Source organism: Siphateles boraxobius, unplaced genomic scaffold, assembly GCF_051911475.1.
Source record: "Siphateles boraxobius isolate OS27281-9 unplaced genomic scaffold, OSU_SipBor_1 32, whole genome shotgun sequence".
Lineage (NCBI taxonomy): Eukaryota > Metazoa > Chordata > Actinopteri > Cypriniformes > Leuciscidae > Siphateles > Siphateles boraxobius.
In genome coordinates, this window is record NW_027508942.1 from 6,655,341 (window position 1) to 6,675,000 (window position 19,660).

At 41.8% G+C, this 19,660-nt stretch overlaps 1 protein-coding gene across 3 annotated transcripts in view; it reads right to left on the reverse strand.

The window, feature by feature from the left end:
* Positions 1 to 556: 556 nt before the first annotated feature.
* LOC143700902 (leucine-rich repeat-containing protein 49-like) overlaps positions 557 to 19,660 on the reverse strand; it is a 51,212-nt gene continuing 32,108 nt past the window's right edge. Inside the window, exons 12-19 of one of the 3 annotated variants that reach the window (XR_013189669.1) lie at positions 18,803 to 19,038; positions 13,046 to 13,120; positions 9,945 to 10,173; positions 7,246 to 7,431; positions 7,065 to 7,174; positions 3,869 to 4,016; positions 1,586 to 2,870; positions 557 to 908 (exon numbers count right to left, since the gene is read on the reverse strand). Coding sequence is in view for 1 of the 3 variants with exons in the window: in XM_077194660.1 (XP_077050775.1) it covers positions 2,658 to 2,870; positions 3,869 to 4,016; positions 7,065 to 7,174; positions 7,246 to 7,431; positions 9,945 to 10,173; positions 13,046 to 13,120; positions 18,803 to 19,038 (1,197 nt within the window). In the remaining 2 variants the exon portion in view is untranslated. Of the gene's footprint in view, positions 2,871 to 3,868; positions 4,017 to 7,064; positions 7,175 to 7,245; positions 7,432 to 9,944; positions 10,174 to 13,045; positions 13,121 to 18,802; positions 19,039 to 19,660 lie in introns of all 3 variants that reach the window. The other 2 variants (XR_013189668.1, XM_077194660.1) reach the window with 2 other exon arrangements.

Genomic DNA, 19,660 nt, shown 5'->3' on the forward strand with positions numbered 1-19,660 from the left:
GATCTTTTATAGAGTATCTCCAGCTCACCTCAGGAGGAGGAATAACTTCTCCTCTTTCAATCTGTCCCCCGTGTTTTTACTGTTCCTGTCAACCAATCAGACGCCAGGGTTTGTTTTGGGGCTGAAACAACAGTCATCAATCTTTCATTTCACTTTGATTTGAGCTGTAGTTAATGTTTAACAGGAATGTTTCAGGACAAAAGATGTTGGTTCAGGAACGCTTCAGTTCAGAGGAGTTCACTGAATTAAACTGCAATAATGATGCGTTTCTGTCTCGTTTTCCAGCACAAATATCAAAACATTCTTAAATCAAGATACATTTACTGGAGAAGCGAAGTCTTGTTTACTGATACAAATGCTCAAAATAAAGTTAGTTTGTGCTTAAAACAAGAAGAAATATCACCAATGGCGTCAGACAAAATAATCTTAATTCAAATGGAAAACTATTTTTGGCAGATATTTGTTAAATAATAATAGTTTTGGCAAATCTTTATCAAGTTGTCTTTGTACATACAAAATGTGTTCTTTGTTTGCTCAAATAAAGGTGAACAACATATTCAGGTCAATCAAAATGTTTTCACATTTTTTCTTTTTAATAACCAGTAAAGTACAAAACATAAATCAGTGCTTGTGAAGGACATTCAATATGGAGAAGCGACAGGCATTAAAGAGAAAGATCTGCAACACACTCGATAATGATGATGAGTTTCACAAGTTTATAGTTGTTTAGTGAACGAGGCACACACATCTGAAGGAGGGTTGTATCGTAACACACCTGGAATGTACCTGTGCAGAGTCTGTTAATCAGGAGCACCATTACGAGACGGCAGAAGAAGTTCCTGACAGGAGAGGAGATTCACTCACAGAAAACTTATTTAAAGTTGGTCTTATAATCGCAGATTCGCGGACTTCCGCGTTCAATAACTCGTGAACTTAACGTTGTTACTACATAAATAACCCCTAACACATAACTACACATATAACACCAGCAGCTACAACCTAATTTTCCTCAATACGAGTTTTCCTTCGCAGCGGACAAAATACTGTACATTGATCTCTATGCGCGGCTGCTGAAGGGACCGTCTGCAAAGTGCAACACCGAAGGAAAGCTCGTTTTGAGGATAATTTAAAGAGTAACTAAGCCCCTGGTCAGAGCCTGACTCCACCCACTGGCAATATTTAAAACATTCTGGAAAAGTGGGCGGAGCCCAGCGAAGGGAGGGGCGTGCACCTCACACACATCTCTCTGTAGGCGAGGGCGTGGTCAGCTGGTACTCTCTGACGTCAGAGGGTACCATAACATCCAATAGGAAAATTCAACTGCAGTAGCCACCGTTCACCCTGAAGAGGGCAGCACTCAGACACTTTTACACCATATATTGTAGAATTAAAACACTTTAAACCCAAATGTCAAAAAATGTACTTGAATCAATGAACAGCATTTATGAAGCTCCATTTTTACAGATCATTAACTAAAAAAAGTTGTTTTAGTGTTTAGTTACCCTTTAAATATTAAAACAATGTTATTTGTGTATTAACAATATTCAGCTCACGAGATATTGAACGCGGAAGTCCGCGAATGTGCGAATTCATGTGACGTACATTCAGGTTCAACCCGAGAACCTTCAGTCTTCGCCTTTTATTCCCCTATCACGTATTTTAGTAATAACCCTAAACTATCTTTCAAAGATTAAACACTCAAAATTCCTCCTGTGAAAACCGTTTTGAAATTGCGTTACTACTTTAAAACCTTCCAGCTGGCTCCTCCCCCTAGTGGGCGGAGTCATGTTTGCACTATTTTACAATCAAACTTGACAAAAACAGATTGTTAGAAAGGCCTGTTCTGTATTTGGCATTTGTTTTGTAATAGAATTGATATTAATTTATGACAGGAGAACGCATAAAAAAAAACTCAATTTTTTTTTATATTAACTTCGCAAATTTCTTTATATATAAATACTACAGTACATTTGCTTTACAGTAAACTTCAACTTCTAGAACTTTTTTCACTCCTGTAATCTTTTAAAAAGAGACCAACCTTATTTTAAGTTTTTTAAAGGATTAATTAACTTCAGAATTTAAATTTCCTGATAATTTACTCTCCTCCACGTCATCCAAGATGTTCATGTCTTTCTTTCTTCGGGTGAAAAGAAATTCAGGTTTTTGAGGAAAACATTCCAGGATTTTTCTCCATATAGTGACTTCACCCTGATCACGTAATGTGTGTCGCATCACAGCTCGTGCAGGACCAGCATTAGTGATTATCAAGTATATAAATGTTTATTTCTTTATTAAATGTCCGCTGGTTTGTATAGATCAGACTCTTATTCCTCGGCTGGATCGTGTCGAGACTTTGAAGCTGCACTGAAACTCACATTTGGACCTTCGACCCGTTGGACTCCATTGAAGTCACTATATGGAGAAAATCCTGGAGTGTTTTCCTCAAAAACCTTCATTTCTTTCCCACTGAAGAAAGAAAGACATGAACATCTTGGATTTCGTGGAGGAGAGTAAATAATCAGGGAATTTAAATTCTGATGTGAACTCCTCCTTTAAATTATAGTGCATTTTCATATTTACGCTCAAAAAGGGGGGGGTGACAGATACGAGTTAAAACACCTCTACGTTTATCGCGAGCACAATAAACGCTAAGCCTGTTATTTGCTGTGTGTGATCCGCTGGAGACACGTCTGTCTGAAGGCCTGTGTGTCTCTCATCTCCAGCACACAGTCTCTCACGAGCTCGGAGAACAGCGAAGGCCAGATCTTCTGCAGTGCTTCTCCCTTCACACTGTGACTGGAGGCCCGGTGGACCAGACCTCGCAGATACTGATGAACCATCGCTGAGCGCTGGGAAACATCCCCCTCCTCCTGAGAGACACAACAACAGGGCATGACAAACATTTTTGCATTACAAAAGTTGATACATTTCACATAATTTCCCTTTAAAGGTGCAGTGAGTGATTTTTAGCGCAGGGCTCTCAAGTGTCACGCACAGTCACTCATTTCGGTCTTTTGTCACGCACTCCCACCACACATTGTATTTCTCACGCGGAAAAACAATTTATAATATACTTAATATGCAGCAGCGGCCAAAATGTCTCTGGCCGCGCCGCTCTCACTGTGGAGCCATGATCAAGCGCGTCTCCCCAGGAGTTCTTACTCGAGCCCGCCACTTATCAGCCAATCAAAAGAAAGGGGCTACACAATAGCCAATCAGAAAATAGCAATATTGTATCTGGGTAAGATTTAATGCAACAACCAATGAAAAAAAGCATATCCTGGAATTATTCACGTGATTCTGCTACAACATCTTCCGAAAGTTTCGTTCCCTCACAGAGGAAACACTGGAGCTCCGAGTATCAGCACAGAGTAACTCACGATCTCCTGTTTTAATCTTACAACAAATTCACAACTTGTTTGACACAAACAAAGACAACTTGACTGCTGTCAGAGAATGTTTCCCAGATAATTAGCATCAGTTTTTCATGAGTGTCTGTAACTTAGCCAACAGTTTTACAGCCTGTTCACTGACAACACTGCTCAGAACAAGTAGTCTAGGCCTAGTCATATTTTCGTTACCATATGATGACTGACATATTGTCATGAAACACCCCCATTCCCGCGACCCGTCCTTTTGTGTCATGTTCATATTATATTTTTCTTTCAGCATAGATTTTACAATGTTGGTCTCACCTCAGGGCTGTCGGATATTTAAATTAATAAAATATATATATATATATATATATAATAAAATAAATAAAACATGTAATACAATTATTTAAAAAAAAATTATACATATATATATATATATATATATATATATATATATATAAATGAAATTCAATGTTTTCCACAGTTGGCCTCACCTCAGGGCCGTCGGACACTCGGCTGGGGTAGTTGAAGAGCGCTCGGCTCAAACCGTCTCCTGCATGTTTGCCGTTGTCCTTCAGTTCCTCTGGACTCTGACCGATTCTCCGACCGCGACCGTCCAGCAGGAACTGCAGCTGACGCTTCCTACAGACACACAGACACACAAGTGGCGGGAACAATACATGTTTTGAATGATCAGTAGGAGTACAGATTTACTTAGGAAGTCCATGCTGAAATAGAATAAATAAAAATAAATAAATTATAAAATCTAAAATATATATATAAAATAAAAAATTCAAGTAGTTTAACTTAGGAAGTCCATGCTGAAATTAACATAAAATATTTTTTTTTTAAATAAAGAACATTTATATAATTAATAATTAAATATAATATAATAATTAAATATAATATAATATAATTAAAATAAATTATATATATATACTTAAATTAAAATAAATAAATAAAATAAAAATATTAATTTTTCATAATTTCCATGACTTTTCCAGGGGCCAGATGCATTAAGACTTTGTTAAACAATTTGTCTTAAGAACAACTTTGACAAACTAGCAGTTTGACAAGGAGTAATCAGTCTTATTTTTCAGATTTACCTTTTTATGTAACTTACTTAAAAAAAAAGGTTATGACCAGCCTTGAGGAGAAAAAAATACGACTAATTAATATGATGCATTCGCATAAGTTTAAAATTTAAAATGAGGCCTCCATTCATATTCCGGTTTACCATAACTGTGAGAATCCTGGTTCTTGAAAAACAACAACAGTTGTTAAGGAGTTGAATTAAAATAAGAACGATCTTGATTATTATTACTGTTTGCTTATTTTAATGATGGTTTTGTCTTTTTAAAATAATTTAAGAGGTTATCTGATCTAGGACCTTCTGAGTCTGGACTGGTTCTGCAGTGCTAGCGTGTCTCAGGTGCTCAAGGGAGCAGCAGACGGCTGAAAAGAATTTGCTGAACAGCACAAGAAGAAGCTGTTTAATACTGTAAATCCTGGAGTGCTCAAATAATCCTGGAGACACACACACACACACACACACACTCACACACACAGCACTTGAAGGATGGCAGCTGCCTTGTACATGTTCTGGCCTGCCACACACACAGGTATTTTACAGGCAGTTCACTCTTCAAAATAAAGTCTTTACATTTCTTACAGACAACAACCAGTCTGGTTTCAGAAGCGTAAATCAACTGAGACGCCCCTCCTTTCGTTTATTGAGGACTCGAGCAGCTTCCAAATCCGAAACATGGTTTATCCCATTACGGGTTTATCATCTAGCTACTGGAGTGCCTCAGGGCTCAGTGCTGGGACCCCTTCTCTTCTCCATCTACATGTCATCACTAGTGTCTGTTATTCAGAAACATGGTTTATCCCATCACTGTTATCATCTAGATACTGGAGTACCTCAGGGCTCAGTGCTGGGACCGCTTCTCTTCTCCATCTACATGACATCACTAGGATCTGTCATTCAGAAACATAGTTTAACCCATCACTGTTATCATCTAGATACTGGAGTACCTCAGGGCTCAGTGCTGGGACCGCTTCTCTCTCCATCTACATGTCATCACTAGTGTCTGTTATTCAGAAACATGGTTTATCCCATCACTGTTATCATCTAGATACTGGAGTGCCTCAGGGCTCAGTGCTGGGACCGGTTCTCTTCTCCATCTACATGACATCACTAGGATCTGTCATTCAGAAACATGGTTTGTCCCATAGACTGTAAAAAAAGATGGACGACGCCCCTTCGCTCTCTTCCATTGGCGAGAAGTGAAGCCGCCATTGTCCCGATATGGTGCTGACATCTTGGGACTTGAGTCTGCGCAGTTGCGATTTCGGGACCAGACCTGCGCAGTAGTGAGCAGGAAGTAAAGCTGCGAAATCAACGCCCCGCCCTCACTCTCGCTGAATCAACCGCAAGCACACGCCTCTGCTGCAGAACAACCCATTATGTCGGTGTGAAATAATTAATTTTAGAAATTCTGATATTAAATTCAAAGCTCCAATATCCTCAGTCCTCCAAAGATCCCGAAAAAAAGTCCGTTGTTGCTTCAGTGACTACTTTGCACAGAGAACCTGTCAATCACAGCTGCCAATCATGTACGCCACAGAGCTGTTTTTATAGCATCAAATAACTAACTAAAAACAAACTTATTTTAAAAACAAACACTTGAAATTACATCAGCGTGATCTAAACTACAGTAAATGACAGAAACTATCTTTGGAACAAAAGATATGTGAAGTGTAATTTAATTGGTCTCACGTCCGATTGAATAACATGGGGAGGCGGGGTTTATGAGCTATACTAGGACCGGTCACCGGGGGGCGATCAAGACGTTTTGGCTTCACTTTTCAGGGCTTGTCCGGCATGCTTGGTTTGTCCCATCACTGTTATGCTGACGACACACAACTCTACCTCTCATTCCAGCCGGATGATCCGACGGGAGCTGCTCACATCTCAGCCTGACTGACATTTCTTGCTGGATGAAGGACTATCACCTTCAACTCAACCTTGTGAAGACAGAACTGCTCGTGTTTTCAGCCAACCCAACACTTCATCACAACTTCTCAGCTAGGTTTGTCAACCATAACTCCATCCAGGACAGCCAGGAACCTTGAAGTTGTGATTGATGATCAGTTGAACTTCACACAGAACACATTGCTAAAACTGCCGGTCCTAGAGATTTGCCTTATGCAACATTAGGATGATCAGGTCCATCCTATCGGAGCTACACAACTCCTTCTCCAAGCTCTTGTTCTCTCCAGACGGGACTATTGTAATGCTCTCTCCTTCCAGCATCACTGTCAAACCTCTGCAACTGGTCCAGATGCTGCAGCAAGAGTGTGTTTATCAAGCCAAAGAGACACACGTCACTCTCCTCATAAACCTGCACTGGTTGCCAATCAGAAAAAGACACACAATGTTTTCCTACAGATCAAACACTGGCTCTAATCCCTTATACCTAAACTCACTACTTCAGATCTACAGTCAAACCAAAATTGATTCATACATTTCTCACATTATCACAGTTTATTTGCTATCGTTTAGAAAATGGTAATTTTTGGTTTGACTGTATGTGTCTCCAGAAGCTTGAAGTTGTTGCATCATCCCAAAGAGACACAGAATCACTTTCACCTATAAAGCACTATAGAAATAAAGCTGTCACACACCTGGACTCCTCCAGCAGCAGAAGCAAGCGACAGCGTGGCGTTTCGGTCGCAGCGACATGACCAAGAGCCCCGAACATCAACTCGGAGGCCGTGATGTCATTCATAGTCACCTAAAACACAGATATATCATCACACACTCGTCATACACAGCAGCGAGTGACGCTGGCGGAGCTGCTCGGACCTCCGTGCCGTTGATCTTCTGCAGGTTGAGATGCTGAAGTCTGTAGATGAGGAAAGATCTCCAGAGCGTCAGTCGCACCACAGGATTGCCCTCCGGATGGACGGTGATCTGATCGAGACGCCGGATCTGAGCCAGAGCCGCCAGCTGAGGAAGATGAGTGATGCTCGTCTCCATGAACATCAGGTGCTGCGACGGAAACAGCATCATTACAGGTGCATGTTAAAGAGGCCATGACAGCAAAACCAAAATATCCTTTATATATATACATTTAAAGGCCCAGTGTATGATTTTTAGTGGCATCTAGTGGTAAGGTTGTGAATTGCACCCAACAGAAGTTAAGATGGCCGACAGGAAGAGATGTCGTCTGAGACAGCAGAGAGTAGCCAGTTAAACAATGAGGTTTCTTTACAAAGATAAATTAAGAAATTATCTTTACTTAATTATTCAGTGAAAAAATGTCATTTCGAATGTTATTGTTACTTGTTCATCATTGTGTCAGTGTTTCATTCACTGACTTTAGCAGCTTCTTTGCACGGTGAACAACATAGTGACAAAACGCGTTTGTCCGATCAGGGCCACCGTAGAAACATGTTGATGTAAGGTGACCCGCGGTGTGTGTAGAGAGAAACGGCTCATTCTGAGGCAATAAAACATAACGGTTCATTAAGGTCTTTGTACACCACTGAAAACACAGTTATGTATATGATATTGCATTTCTGTCAACAGATCCTCATAAATATTACACAATGCACCTTTAAGAGGTTTCTCTACTATAAAAACACACTGGAAGTTTCACACCTCAAAGTTTAATTTTAAAGAGGCCATGTTATGCTTTAAGTCTTGATGATGTTTTCAGGGTCTACTAGAACAGGTTTTCCTGCTTGAATGTTGATTATTTTCCTCATATTCTCCATTGTTGCGGCTCCTCTCTTCCCAGTCTGTCAGTAACACTCTGTTTACTTCCTGTCTCTATGAAGCCCCTCCTTCTGAAAAGCACACTGTGCTCTGATTGGTCGGCTGGATCAGTGTGTTGTGATTGGTCGAGCGCTTCGAGTGTGTTTGGGAAATGTCCCGCCTCTTACCATAACCGCCAGTTTAACACACTACTAACTAACTCAACCAGGCCCCGCCCCTTTATTTTGCGTATGAATTATTACAATGAGGAATATTGTGACGTGTTCGTTCCCGGAATAAACTCATGACTAAAATGGAGGCGTTTCAGGAGTTCAGAAACACTGACACTGATATAGAGAATAACTGAAGCTTTTTCATGCTCAAACAGCAACACAGCACACTGAAGAAAGATTAACATGGAGGATAAAAAATCATTAAAGTTCCTCTTTAAAATACGAGTTTTTGTTTTCCACCCTTCTGAAATGCCAGGATTTGAATTCAGCTAATTTGTGATGTGGTCATTTTGTGGTAATGTACACACCCCATAACATGTATATGTACATCTACACCTCCAAAACTGTGCATATCTATCTAAAAGAACAAACATTTAGAAATGCATGACTGAACACAAATGTTTTGCGAGAGAATGCAAAGTTTCTTGGGGAAAACCCAAAAAGTTTGAATGAAATGAGATGGGAAGAAAAATTATATTTCAATGCAATTTGTGTTTCCCCAAGAAACTTTGTGCTTGTTCGTTTACAAAAGCACTGAAATAAAGTTTTTATACCACCTCATGTTATTTCCATCACATTTTACGAGCGAATGCAAAGTTTCTCGGGGAAATGCAAAAGTTTGAATGAAATTATATTTCAATATTTTGCATTCTCAGAAAATTTGGATTTTACCGCTCAATTCATAGGGATTATTTCTACGAACTCTTTATGAACTCTTTGAAGCGTCAAAGAAGTGGTAGTTGAGTAGCTGTCAACGGAGGGACAGTAAAGTCTCAGATTTATCAAAAATATATGAATCTGTGTTCTGAAGATTAAAGAATGTCTTACGAGTTTGGAATGATTAATAAACATATTTGGGTGAACTATCCCTTTAATGATTCTCAACATGCTGCCAGTTCTTTTAAATATCTTGCATTGGAAACTATAGCGATGTGGAGTATTGACATTGACAAATGTCATCGTTGACATATTGGTTGCATTGGTTCATCTGCAATAAATTTCACAAACAAACATCCAGAAACATGATATAAAGATCTGAAAAAGCATTTCATGACCCGTTTGAAATATACAGTCAAACCAAACTGTATTCAGACTCCTTCAACATTTCTCACATTATCAGTTTATTCACTATAGTTTAGACAATGGTAATAAAATATAAGCAGAACTCAGTTGATATTTCACTGGTTTTGTCCGTCCTTCTGTTAGACTCTCACACATGAATTATGTTGAATATCTGTCAGCTGTTAAATTTAACTACACAATTAGATAATACCAGTTTAGCTCAACCAATCACCAAGCAATGCTTCATGTTGTTCAGTCTGTGGTGTAAAAAGCTGCATTAGTTATTAAAGAAAAATCACTTCAGCAAAATATGATCAGCTAAAAAGGGTCCCAATCATTTTTTTGGTCCAAAATTGTTATAAATGTTACTGGTAGTCTCTGTATAATAGGTCACAGTTTACTTTATTTTGCTCTCCTCACTTACTATAGAGTCCTGCACACACTAGCAAAAAAATACCATAGTCTGAATAGTTTTAGCTTTGACTGTATCTATAAGGGTCTGATCCTCACCATGAGGTTTGGGAATTTGAGGCGGATGCGCAGGAATGTGGGGATGATGGAGTCGAAGTGTATGTATCTGAAGGAGACGGTAGTGACGCTCGAGGCCGTCTGGACCCCCCAGCATCGCTCCAGCGTCTCCAGGGCCCCGGGGCCGAACAGACGCAGTGTTTCACCCTCCAGCTCCGCCAGGTGGCGCTCCGACATCGACAGGCTCTGAACGCCGGGACCGTCCTGAAACCTGGTGACGCCACACAGAAAACCATCATGCAGGAGTGTTTCGTCTCGTTTCGTTTGCCTGTGATGAGTTTGAGTCTCCGGCCTTGTTCACACTAATACGTTTTTCCATTTGAAACGCATCTTTTTTGGCCTTCCGTTCACACTGAGACGCAGTTTTTATTAATGAAAACAAAGCTTTCTGAAACGCTCTCCAAAGTGGATAAACTTGAAAAATCATCTCAGTGAGCTTTCGTGAGGTTTTACGCATGGGCCCTGCGCTGTAAAGGTGAATTTAGCGTTTTCTGAAATTTTTGAGAAACTTGACATGAACTAAACTAAGCTTGAACGCCGAGACGCCACACAGAAAACCATCATGCAAGAGATTCGGTTTCGAGTCTCCGGCCTTGTTCACATTACATTTACACGACACCATTGTCAAAACAATCCCCATTTGCACGGATCCGCGAAAACGACTAAAATCGCTGTATTCTGCTGCCAGGCCAGTAGATGGCGATGCAACACTATAGAGTATAGACTGAACACGTGACACGCATGTGCATGACATCATTATCTGCAGAGATTCGCGTTTTTGTTGTTTACACGGAGACTGCTTTGAAAAACTTGCACTTTGAAACCCGTTTTCAAAACTTTGCGTTTTTAAGTGCCCAAAACGCTGTTTTCAAGTAAACAAACGGCCAAAACGCATAAAAGGTTTTACGTTTTTTGTTGAAAACTGTGTCGTGTAAACAACCCCTAATACATTTTTATTAATGAAACGAAGCTTTTTGAAAACGCTCTCCAAACTGGATAAATTTGAAAACGCCGTTTTAGCATTGTAGTGTGGACTGTCAAAACCAAGGTATTTAAAAACGATGTCATATGTGACACATATTGTACCAAAAGATATTCAGTTTTATACCAGTTTTGTGCCTGTTATGTGCGATTCACTTTCACACTGTTACTTAAATATGGCTCTTCATATCACAGTCCTGCAAAGATGACAAAATTGACTAAACATGAGAGCGGTTGCGATTCAGACCAAACATATAATGGTGAGTGAGATCGACTGGACGCATCAGTGGATGATGAGATATTTTACTAAATAAAATGATCCTGTCAGAAGAATTGCGCGATAACTTTATTACTTATTTTTCCTTCTGTATCATCTCAGTGAGCTTTTTCGAGGTTTTACACATGGGCAGTAAAGGTGAATTTAGCGTTTTCAGACATTGCAGTGAATGAGAAACTTGACTGTCAGACATAAACAGACTCTGAACGCTCGTCTCGTTTCATTTCCATGGATGAGTCTCCGGCTCCTGTAACACAGGACTGTACGAATGATTGAAACGCTCCTGGCAAACATGTCCGGACAGAGTCTCTTCTGAGAGGAATATCTGGACTGTATTCACACTTGGCATGAAGAGATCGATAGCAGCGTCTGTGTGTGTTCCAGATCTGATCAACTGAACCCCTCGATACACAGATAAACCACTCATTTCAATGGACTTCTGTTGTTTATACAGTATATACTGTACAGATAGTTTTAAGTACTATAACTTAACACTAACGTTCTGCATTTTAACAATTAAAAAAACAGATAAGACTTACTTTTACAGTGTCCTTGTTACATATATTACATATACTTACCGTAGTAATAACAGTAAATTATGCATAATTACATGCAACTAACCCTCAACCAAAACCTATAGTAAATACATGTGGTTAATTAATATTACTCAGTGCTTAAATATATAATTACACTGTAACAATGACACCTTAAAATAAAGTGTGACCAAAAAACATTAACGCTCTACGGAAGCCGTTTGGTTAATTATAATTAGAGCGATTTATTTGAGAGATTTAATTTTGAGAGGTTAATTCAGAGGGAAATAATGAGCTTTTAAGCAGCAGCTCTTGATGAGACGCATGTGATTCACGCTTTAATTCTCTGCCCACATACAGACTGAAACACTCAGACATCAGACGCTAGATCTGCACTGCTCATCGCTCACTCGCTCTATAACTGAACAAACACTGGTCACGTGATGGATTAAACTGAGCCGCCAAGAATCAGAGAGATTCACGTGTGTGTGTGTGTTTGTGTGTGTGTGTGTGTGTGTGTGTGTTGGACAAAGACGTATCAAATGTGTTATAGCACGAGCATGCTGGGAACATCACAGCGGGAGGCACTGCAGCCAAAAAAAAAATATACATTTTTTAAAATAAAAAATACAAATAAAACACTTACTAATAATTAATTCAATCATACTTTGTCAAATTAAAATAACTACTTTAAAAAAAAAACACTAAGGACAAAAATGGAGGTGAAATGTCAGTTCTGACAGTGTGACGCATGTCACTGCATTAAACACATGTTTGTGATGCACAGCTCTGACACTGTGAGGTGTGTGTTTGTGATGTACAGCTCTGACACCGTGAGGTGTGTGTTTGTGATGTACAGCTCTGACACTGTGAGGTGTGTGTTTGTGATGCACAGCTCTGACACCGTGAGGTGTGTGTTTGTGATGTACAGCTCTGACACTGTGAGGTGTGTGTTTGTGATGCACAGCTCTGACACTGTGAGGTGTGTGTTTGTGATGTACAGCTCTGACACTGTGAGGTGTGTGTTTGTGATGTACAGCTCTGACACTGTGAGGTGTGTGTTTGTGATGTACAGCTTTGACACTGTGAGGTGTGTGTTTGTGATGTACAGCTCTGACACTGTGAGGTGTGTGTTTGTGATGTACAGCTCTGACACTGTGAGGTGTGTGTTTGTGATGTACAGCTCTGACACTGTGAGGTGTGTGTTTGTGATGTACAGCTCTGACACTGTGAGGTGTGTGTTTGTGATGTACAGCTCTGACACTGTGAGGTGTGTGTTTGTGTAGATGTACCTGGAGTCTCTGGGGCTGTTTGGGCGACTGGTGGATCGTAAACCTCCAGCTGAGAGTGTGAGCGGACTCAAGCGCCTGTGACAGAGAATCACAGCACTCAGACACTTCACATACACTCAGACACACACTGACTCAGACACACACTGACTCAGACACAGACACACACTGACTCAGACACACACTGACTCAGACACACACTGACTCAGACACAGACACACACTGACTCAGACACACACTGACTCAGACACACACACTTACTCAGACACACACACTGACTCAGACACACACTGACTCAGACACACACTGACTCAGACACACACTGACTCAGAAACACACACTGACTCAGACACACACACTGACTCAGACACACACACTGACTCAGAAACTGACTCAGACACTGACTCACACACACACACTCAGACACACACTGACTCAGAAACACACACTGACTCAGACACACACACTGACTCAGACACACACACTGACTCAGAAACTGACTCAGACACTGACTCACACACACACACACACTCAGACACACACTGACTCAGACACAGACACACACTGACTCAGACACACACTGACTCAGACACACACTGACTCAGAAACTGACTCAGACACTGACTCACACACACACACACACTCAGACACACACTGACTCAGACACAGACACACACTGACTCAGACACACACTGACTCAGAAACACACACTGACTCAGAAACACACACTGACTCAGACACACACACTGACTCAGACACACACACTGACTCAGACACACACACTGACTCAGAAACTGACTCAGACACTGACTCACACACACACACACTCAGACACTTCTTGTTCGTCCATCAAAAAAGTTGATGATGACCATGGCACGTTTGTCATTTTGTTGGGTTTTGATGAGTGCGCAGATGGCTAAAGAGGCCAATCCGAGCCCGTAATTCCCTGTGGCACACTGGACAGCTGAGGAAGGATGTAGAACTCTGAGGTGCAGCCACACGTTCTTCCTTGGTAAATTTGTGCTGCTGCCTCTTCAAGATAGCACAGGAGCTTCTCCTGCTCTCACAGAGGATTGCACCGTCCTGGACTTTTCTAATCCAGGCAGATCGGTCCTGCGCTAGGGATTCCCAGCTTTTCAGGTCGAGTCCAAAACTCTTCAAGGAAGCTTTAAGAGTGTCCTTGTAGCGCTTTTTGGGGCGACCTTGTGCTCGCTTGCCTTTTTTGAGCTCGCCAAAGAAGACTTGTTTTGGAAGTCTCACGTAAGACATTCTAGTCACGTGACCAGTCCATCTAAACTGTTCCTTCGCAAGCATGGTGTAGATGCTGGGGATATTTGCCTTGCTGAGGACTTCCGTGTTAGGAATTCTGTCTTGCCACTTGATCCTCAGCAGTTTCCTCAGACAGCTCAAGAGGATATGATTCAATTTTTTGGCATGGCGCTGGTAGACTGTCCAAGCTTCGCACCCATACAGAAGAGTTGGCAAAACAACAGCCCGGTAGACCTTCAATTTTGTCTCCTGCTTGATGCCAGTCCTCTCCCATACCGAGTCACGTAGACGTCCAAAGGCTGCACTGACCTTGACAATCCTGATGTTAACTTCATCATCTATGTGCACAGCACGAGACAGTGTACTACCAAGGTAAATAATCTTGTCAACGGCTGAGAGCTTTTGCCCATTCACAAAGATGGTTGGCTCAGTATAGGGTTTCCCAGGAGCAGGTTGGTATAAGACTTCAGTCTTCTTTGTGATAATTTTTAGGCCGAAGTTGTTGCAAGCTGAGGAGAGGTGGTCCATACTGTCCTGTAGATCTTTATTTGAGCCAGCAGCCAGAGCACAGTCATCAGCAAACAAGAGTTCTCGAACAGTGACTTCCTCCACTCTAGTTTTGGCTTGCATCCTCCGCAGATTGAATAGCCCACCATGAACTTAGGCCCAGCTGAGTTTTCCGAGTTAGTTAACCGCCACCCGGGGTTCCGCGTTGGCAGCTGCTGATTGTACCGACTCACCAGGGAAGGGGGGGAAGATGTTGAACCTGGTGTGCGCCTACGGTAGCAGCTAGAGGGCCGGGGCGGGCCGGATGTGACAGGCCTGAGGCACAACTAGCTGGTCAGACAGACACACTGACTCAGACACACACTGACTCAGACACACACTGACTCAGACACACACTGACTCACACACACACACTCAGACATACACTGACTCAGACACACACACTCAGACACACTGACACAGAAACTGACTGAGACACTGACTCAGAAACACACTGACTCAGAAACACACTGACTCAGAAACTGACTGAGACACTGACTCAGACACACACTGACTCAGACACACACTGACTCAGACACACTGACTCAGACACACTGACTCAGATACACACTGACTCAGACATACCGACTCAGACACACTGACTCAGAAACTGACTGAGACACTGACTCACACACACTGACTCAGACACACACTGACTCAGACACACACTGACTCAAACACACTGACTCAGACACACTGACTCAGACACACACTGACTCAGACACACACAGACTCAGACACACACTGCCTCAGACACACACTGACTCAGACACACTGACTCAGACACACTGACTCAGACACACTGACTCAGACACACACTGACTCAGACACACTGACTCAGACACACACAGACTCAGACACACACTGCCTCAGACACACACTGACTCAGACACACACTGACTCAGACACACACATTCAGACACACACATTCAGACACACTGACTCAGACACACACTGACTCAGACACACACTGACTCAGACACACACTGACTCAGACACACACAATCAGACACACTGACTAAAACACACACAGACTCAGACACACACTGACTCAGACACACACATTCAGACACACACTGACTCAGACACACACTGACTCAGACACACACTGACTCAGACACACTGACTCATATACACACTGACTCAGACATACCGACTCAGACACACTGACTCAGAAACTGACTGAGACACTGACTCACACACACTGACTCAGACACACACTGACTCAGACACACACTGACTCAAACACACTGACTCACACACACTGACTCAGACACACACTGACTCAGACACACACTGACTCAGACACACTGACTCAGACACACTGACTCAGACACACACTGACTCAGACACACTGACTCAGACACACACAGACTCAGACACACACTGCCTCAGACACACACTGACTCAGACACACACTGACTCAGACACACACATTCAGACACACACATTCAGACACACTGACTCAGACACACACTGACTCAGACACACACTGACTCAGACACACAATCAGACACACTGACTAAAACACACACAGACTCAGACACACACTGACTCAGACACACACATTCAGACACACACTGACTCAGACACACACTGACTCACACACAGACACTCAGACACACTGACTAAGAGACACACTGACTCAGACACACACTGACTCAGACACACACATTCAGACACACACTGACTCAGACACACTGACTCAGACACACACAATCAGACACACTGACTCAGACACACACAATCAGACACACTGACTCAGACACACACAGACTCAGACACACACTGACTCAGACGGACACTGACTCTGACACACACATTCAGACACACACTGACTCAGACACACACTGACTCAGGCACACACTGACTCAGACACACACATTCAGACACACACTGACTCAGACACACAGACACTCAGACACAATGACTCAGAAACTGACTGAGACACTGACTCAGACACACACTGACTCAGACACACACTGACTCAGACACACAAAAACTCAGACACACACACACTCAGACACACACACATGCACACTCAGACACGCTGACTCAGAAACTGACTGAGACACTGACTCAGACTAGGGGTGTAAATCGGAGCCTTCATGACGATTCGATACGATACCGATTTCTTAAGCCAACGATTCGATTATTTTCGATACTTCAGAATTCCCCGCGATACGATTCGATACGATTCAATAATCGATATTTTTACATGATATCTATTAAGTTTCAAATAAATCAACAAAAATGTTTATAATTTGCCTTTTATTGAGAATACAGGAACAGTATTCTATTCACATAATGTGTATGTTGTGCTCAATGCACTGCAAATAGAACAGCAAATATAACAGTTACTGCATTCAGTTCAAAACTTGATTCTATCGAATCCTGGTGTGTTTCCGTGCATCTTACGTCATCGCAAACGTGCACGACGCATGATAGAAAACAAAACGCGGGTCAATATATTGTGTTTTTTATTTTATTTGGTGCTATTATGCACAGCTGAGTGAACAACACCGGTTTACTGTGTGCCGCATTTGGCTTTTTGCTGATTGCAAACGCAGGAGACAGTGGATTTCCATTAATGTGTTGCCCTGAGTCCACGCGCTATGTGTGTGTGCGAATACACTGCAGACTCTCTCTCGCTCTTATCCAAGGTAAATTATCAACACTATCAGCCCTTACATGTGTTTTATTTAACTAAATACATCATAATCAGCTAAAAAGAATGCGCAGGTCACTTACTTCCTGAACAAGTACGCACCCGAGTCCGTGATGCTTTCACATTCACGTGAGCCGCGGCACGGTTCGAGTGCAACCGAACTCAGCGCACCTCCTCCAGGCAGTCTCGGGTTTGGTACCCAGTGCGCACCCGGGTCCACATGACAGACAGCGTTTACATAATTAGCGATTTTTCATGCGAACCGTGCCCGTTCCGAGTTGGTGTGAAAGCACCCTAGACTTTTCAAGTAAGCTGTTGAAGTAGCCTTTTGTACACCTTAGCGCCTGTTTGTTTACGCTAATAACTGCTAGCTTGGAATTCGCCGACTAAGTGACTGAAGGTGCATTCACACTGGCAGTTTAGTTACGTTAGCCCAGTGCATAACAACAATCGTTTGTACGCATATGAGCGGATGCTGAAAATAGACAGGCGGCAAAACAAACACATTAATCGATACTCTTGCGGACGGATCGATGCATCGAATCGTCGGCTGTATAATCGATGCATCGATACGAATCGATTAATATTTACAGACTCACACACACACTGACTCAGACACACACACTCAGACACACTGACTCAGAAACTGACTGAGACACTGACTCAGACACACACTGACTCAGACACACACTGACTCAGACACACACACTGACTCAGACACACACTGGCTCAGACACACACTGACTCAGACACACACAATCAGACACACTGACTCAGACAGACTCAGACACCCACTGACTCAGACACAAACACTCAGACACACTGACTCAGACACACACTGACTCACACAAACACACTCAGACATACACTGACTCAGACACACACACTCAGACACACACACTCAGACACAGTCACTCAGACACACTGACTCAGAAACTGACTGAGGCACTGACTCAGAAACACACTGACTCAGAAACTGACTGAGACACTGACTCAGACACACACTGACTCAGACACACTGACTCAGACACACACTGACTCAGACACACACTGACTCAGACACACTGACTCAGACACACTGACTCAGAAACTGACTGAGACACTGACTCACACACACTGACTCACTCAGACCCACACCGACTCAGACACACACTGACTCAGACACACACCGACTCAGACACACACCGACTTAGACACACTGACTCAGACACACACTGACTCAGAGACACACTGACTCTGAAACTGACACTGACTCACACACATACCCACACACACACCTGGGCTCGTCCGGCGAGGTCTCCTGAGCGTTCCCATTGGTCTGCGCAGGGCTGTGGGCGGGGCTATTGTCTGAACTGACGTCTTCCTTTGAGCCGTTCTGCGCAGGAATCTCGAGGCTTGAGGCTTTAAGCCCCTCCCACGGCTGAGCCTCGTTCTGTTTAAGCCCCTCCCACTGATGCGCTTTAAGCCCCTTCCACTCATGCGCTGCGTTCTGGATCGCCAGTCGACGCCTTTCCTGAGACCAAAGAAACCATTAGATCCTTCAGTGGTTCCTGTGTGAAACTACAGCTGCGGTTCTATGACCAATACTTTTTGTACAGTTTCAATGTTATTATTTCCTCATATGCATTGCAGTAAATGATAATTCAGGCTCCTAATGGACAAAATAATGTCAGTGGTCAGTTTTGCATAGATTCACTTTTATGGAGTCAGATCTACTTGCTATAAAAAATTTGATTACATTTTTTTTAAATTCTGACATTTACAATCTAAAAAAACAGTAACACTTAAAAAGTAAACCTCTTAACATTAAAAATGTAAACATTATACATTTTAAAACGTATAATAAATTGCAAAAATGTATAATTAATAAAAAAGGTCAAATTAAAATTAATAATTAATAACTTAAAATAAATACATATAAAAAAATACTCAATAAAATTTAATTCTAAAAATGTTTATTATATAAATAAATAAAAAGGTGAAATTAAAATAATTAATTAATAATTAATAAATTGAAATAAAAATATAATAAAAATTAAGAATATTAAGAATCTAAAAATTAAGGAAAATTTTTTATCTAAAAAAGATCAAGTATACTAACTAAAATTAAATGATAAAAATGTAAATGTAGAGTG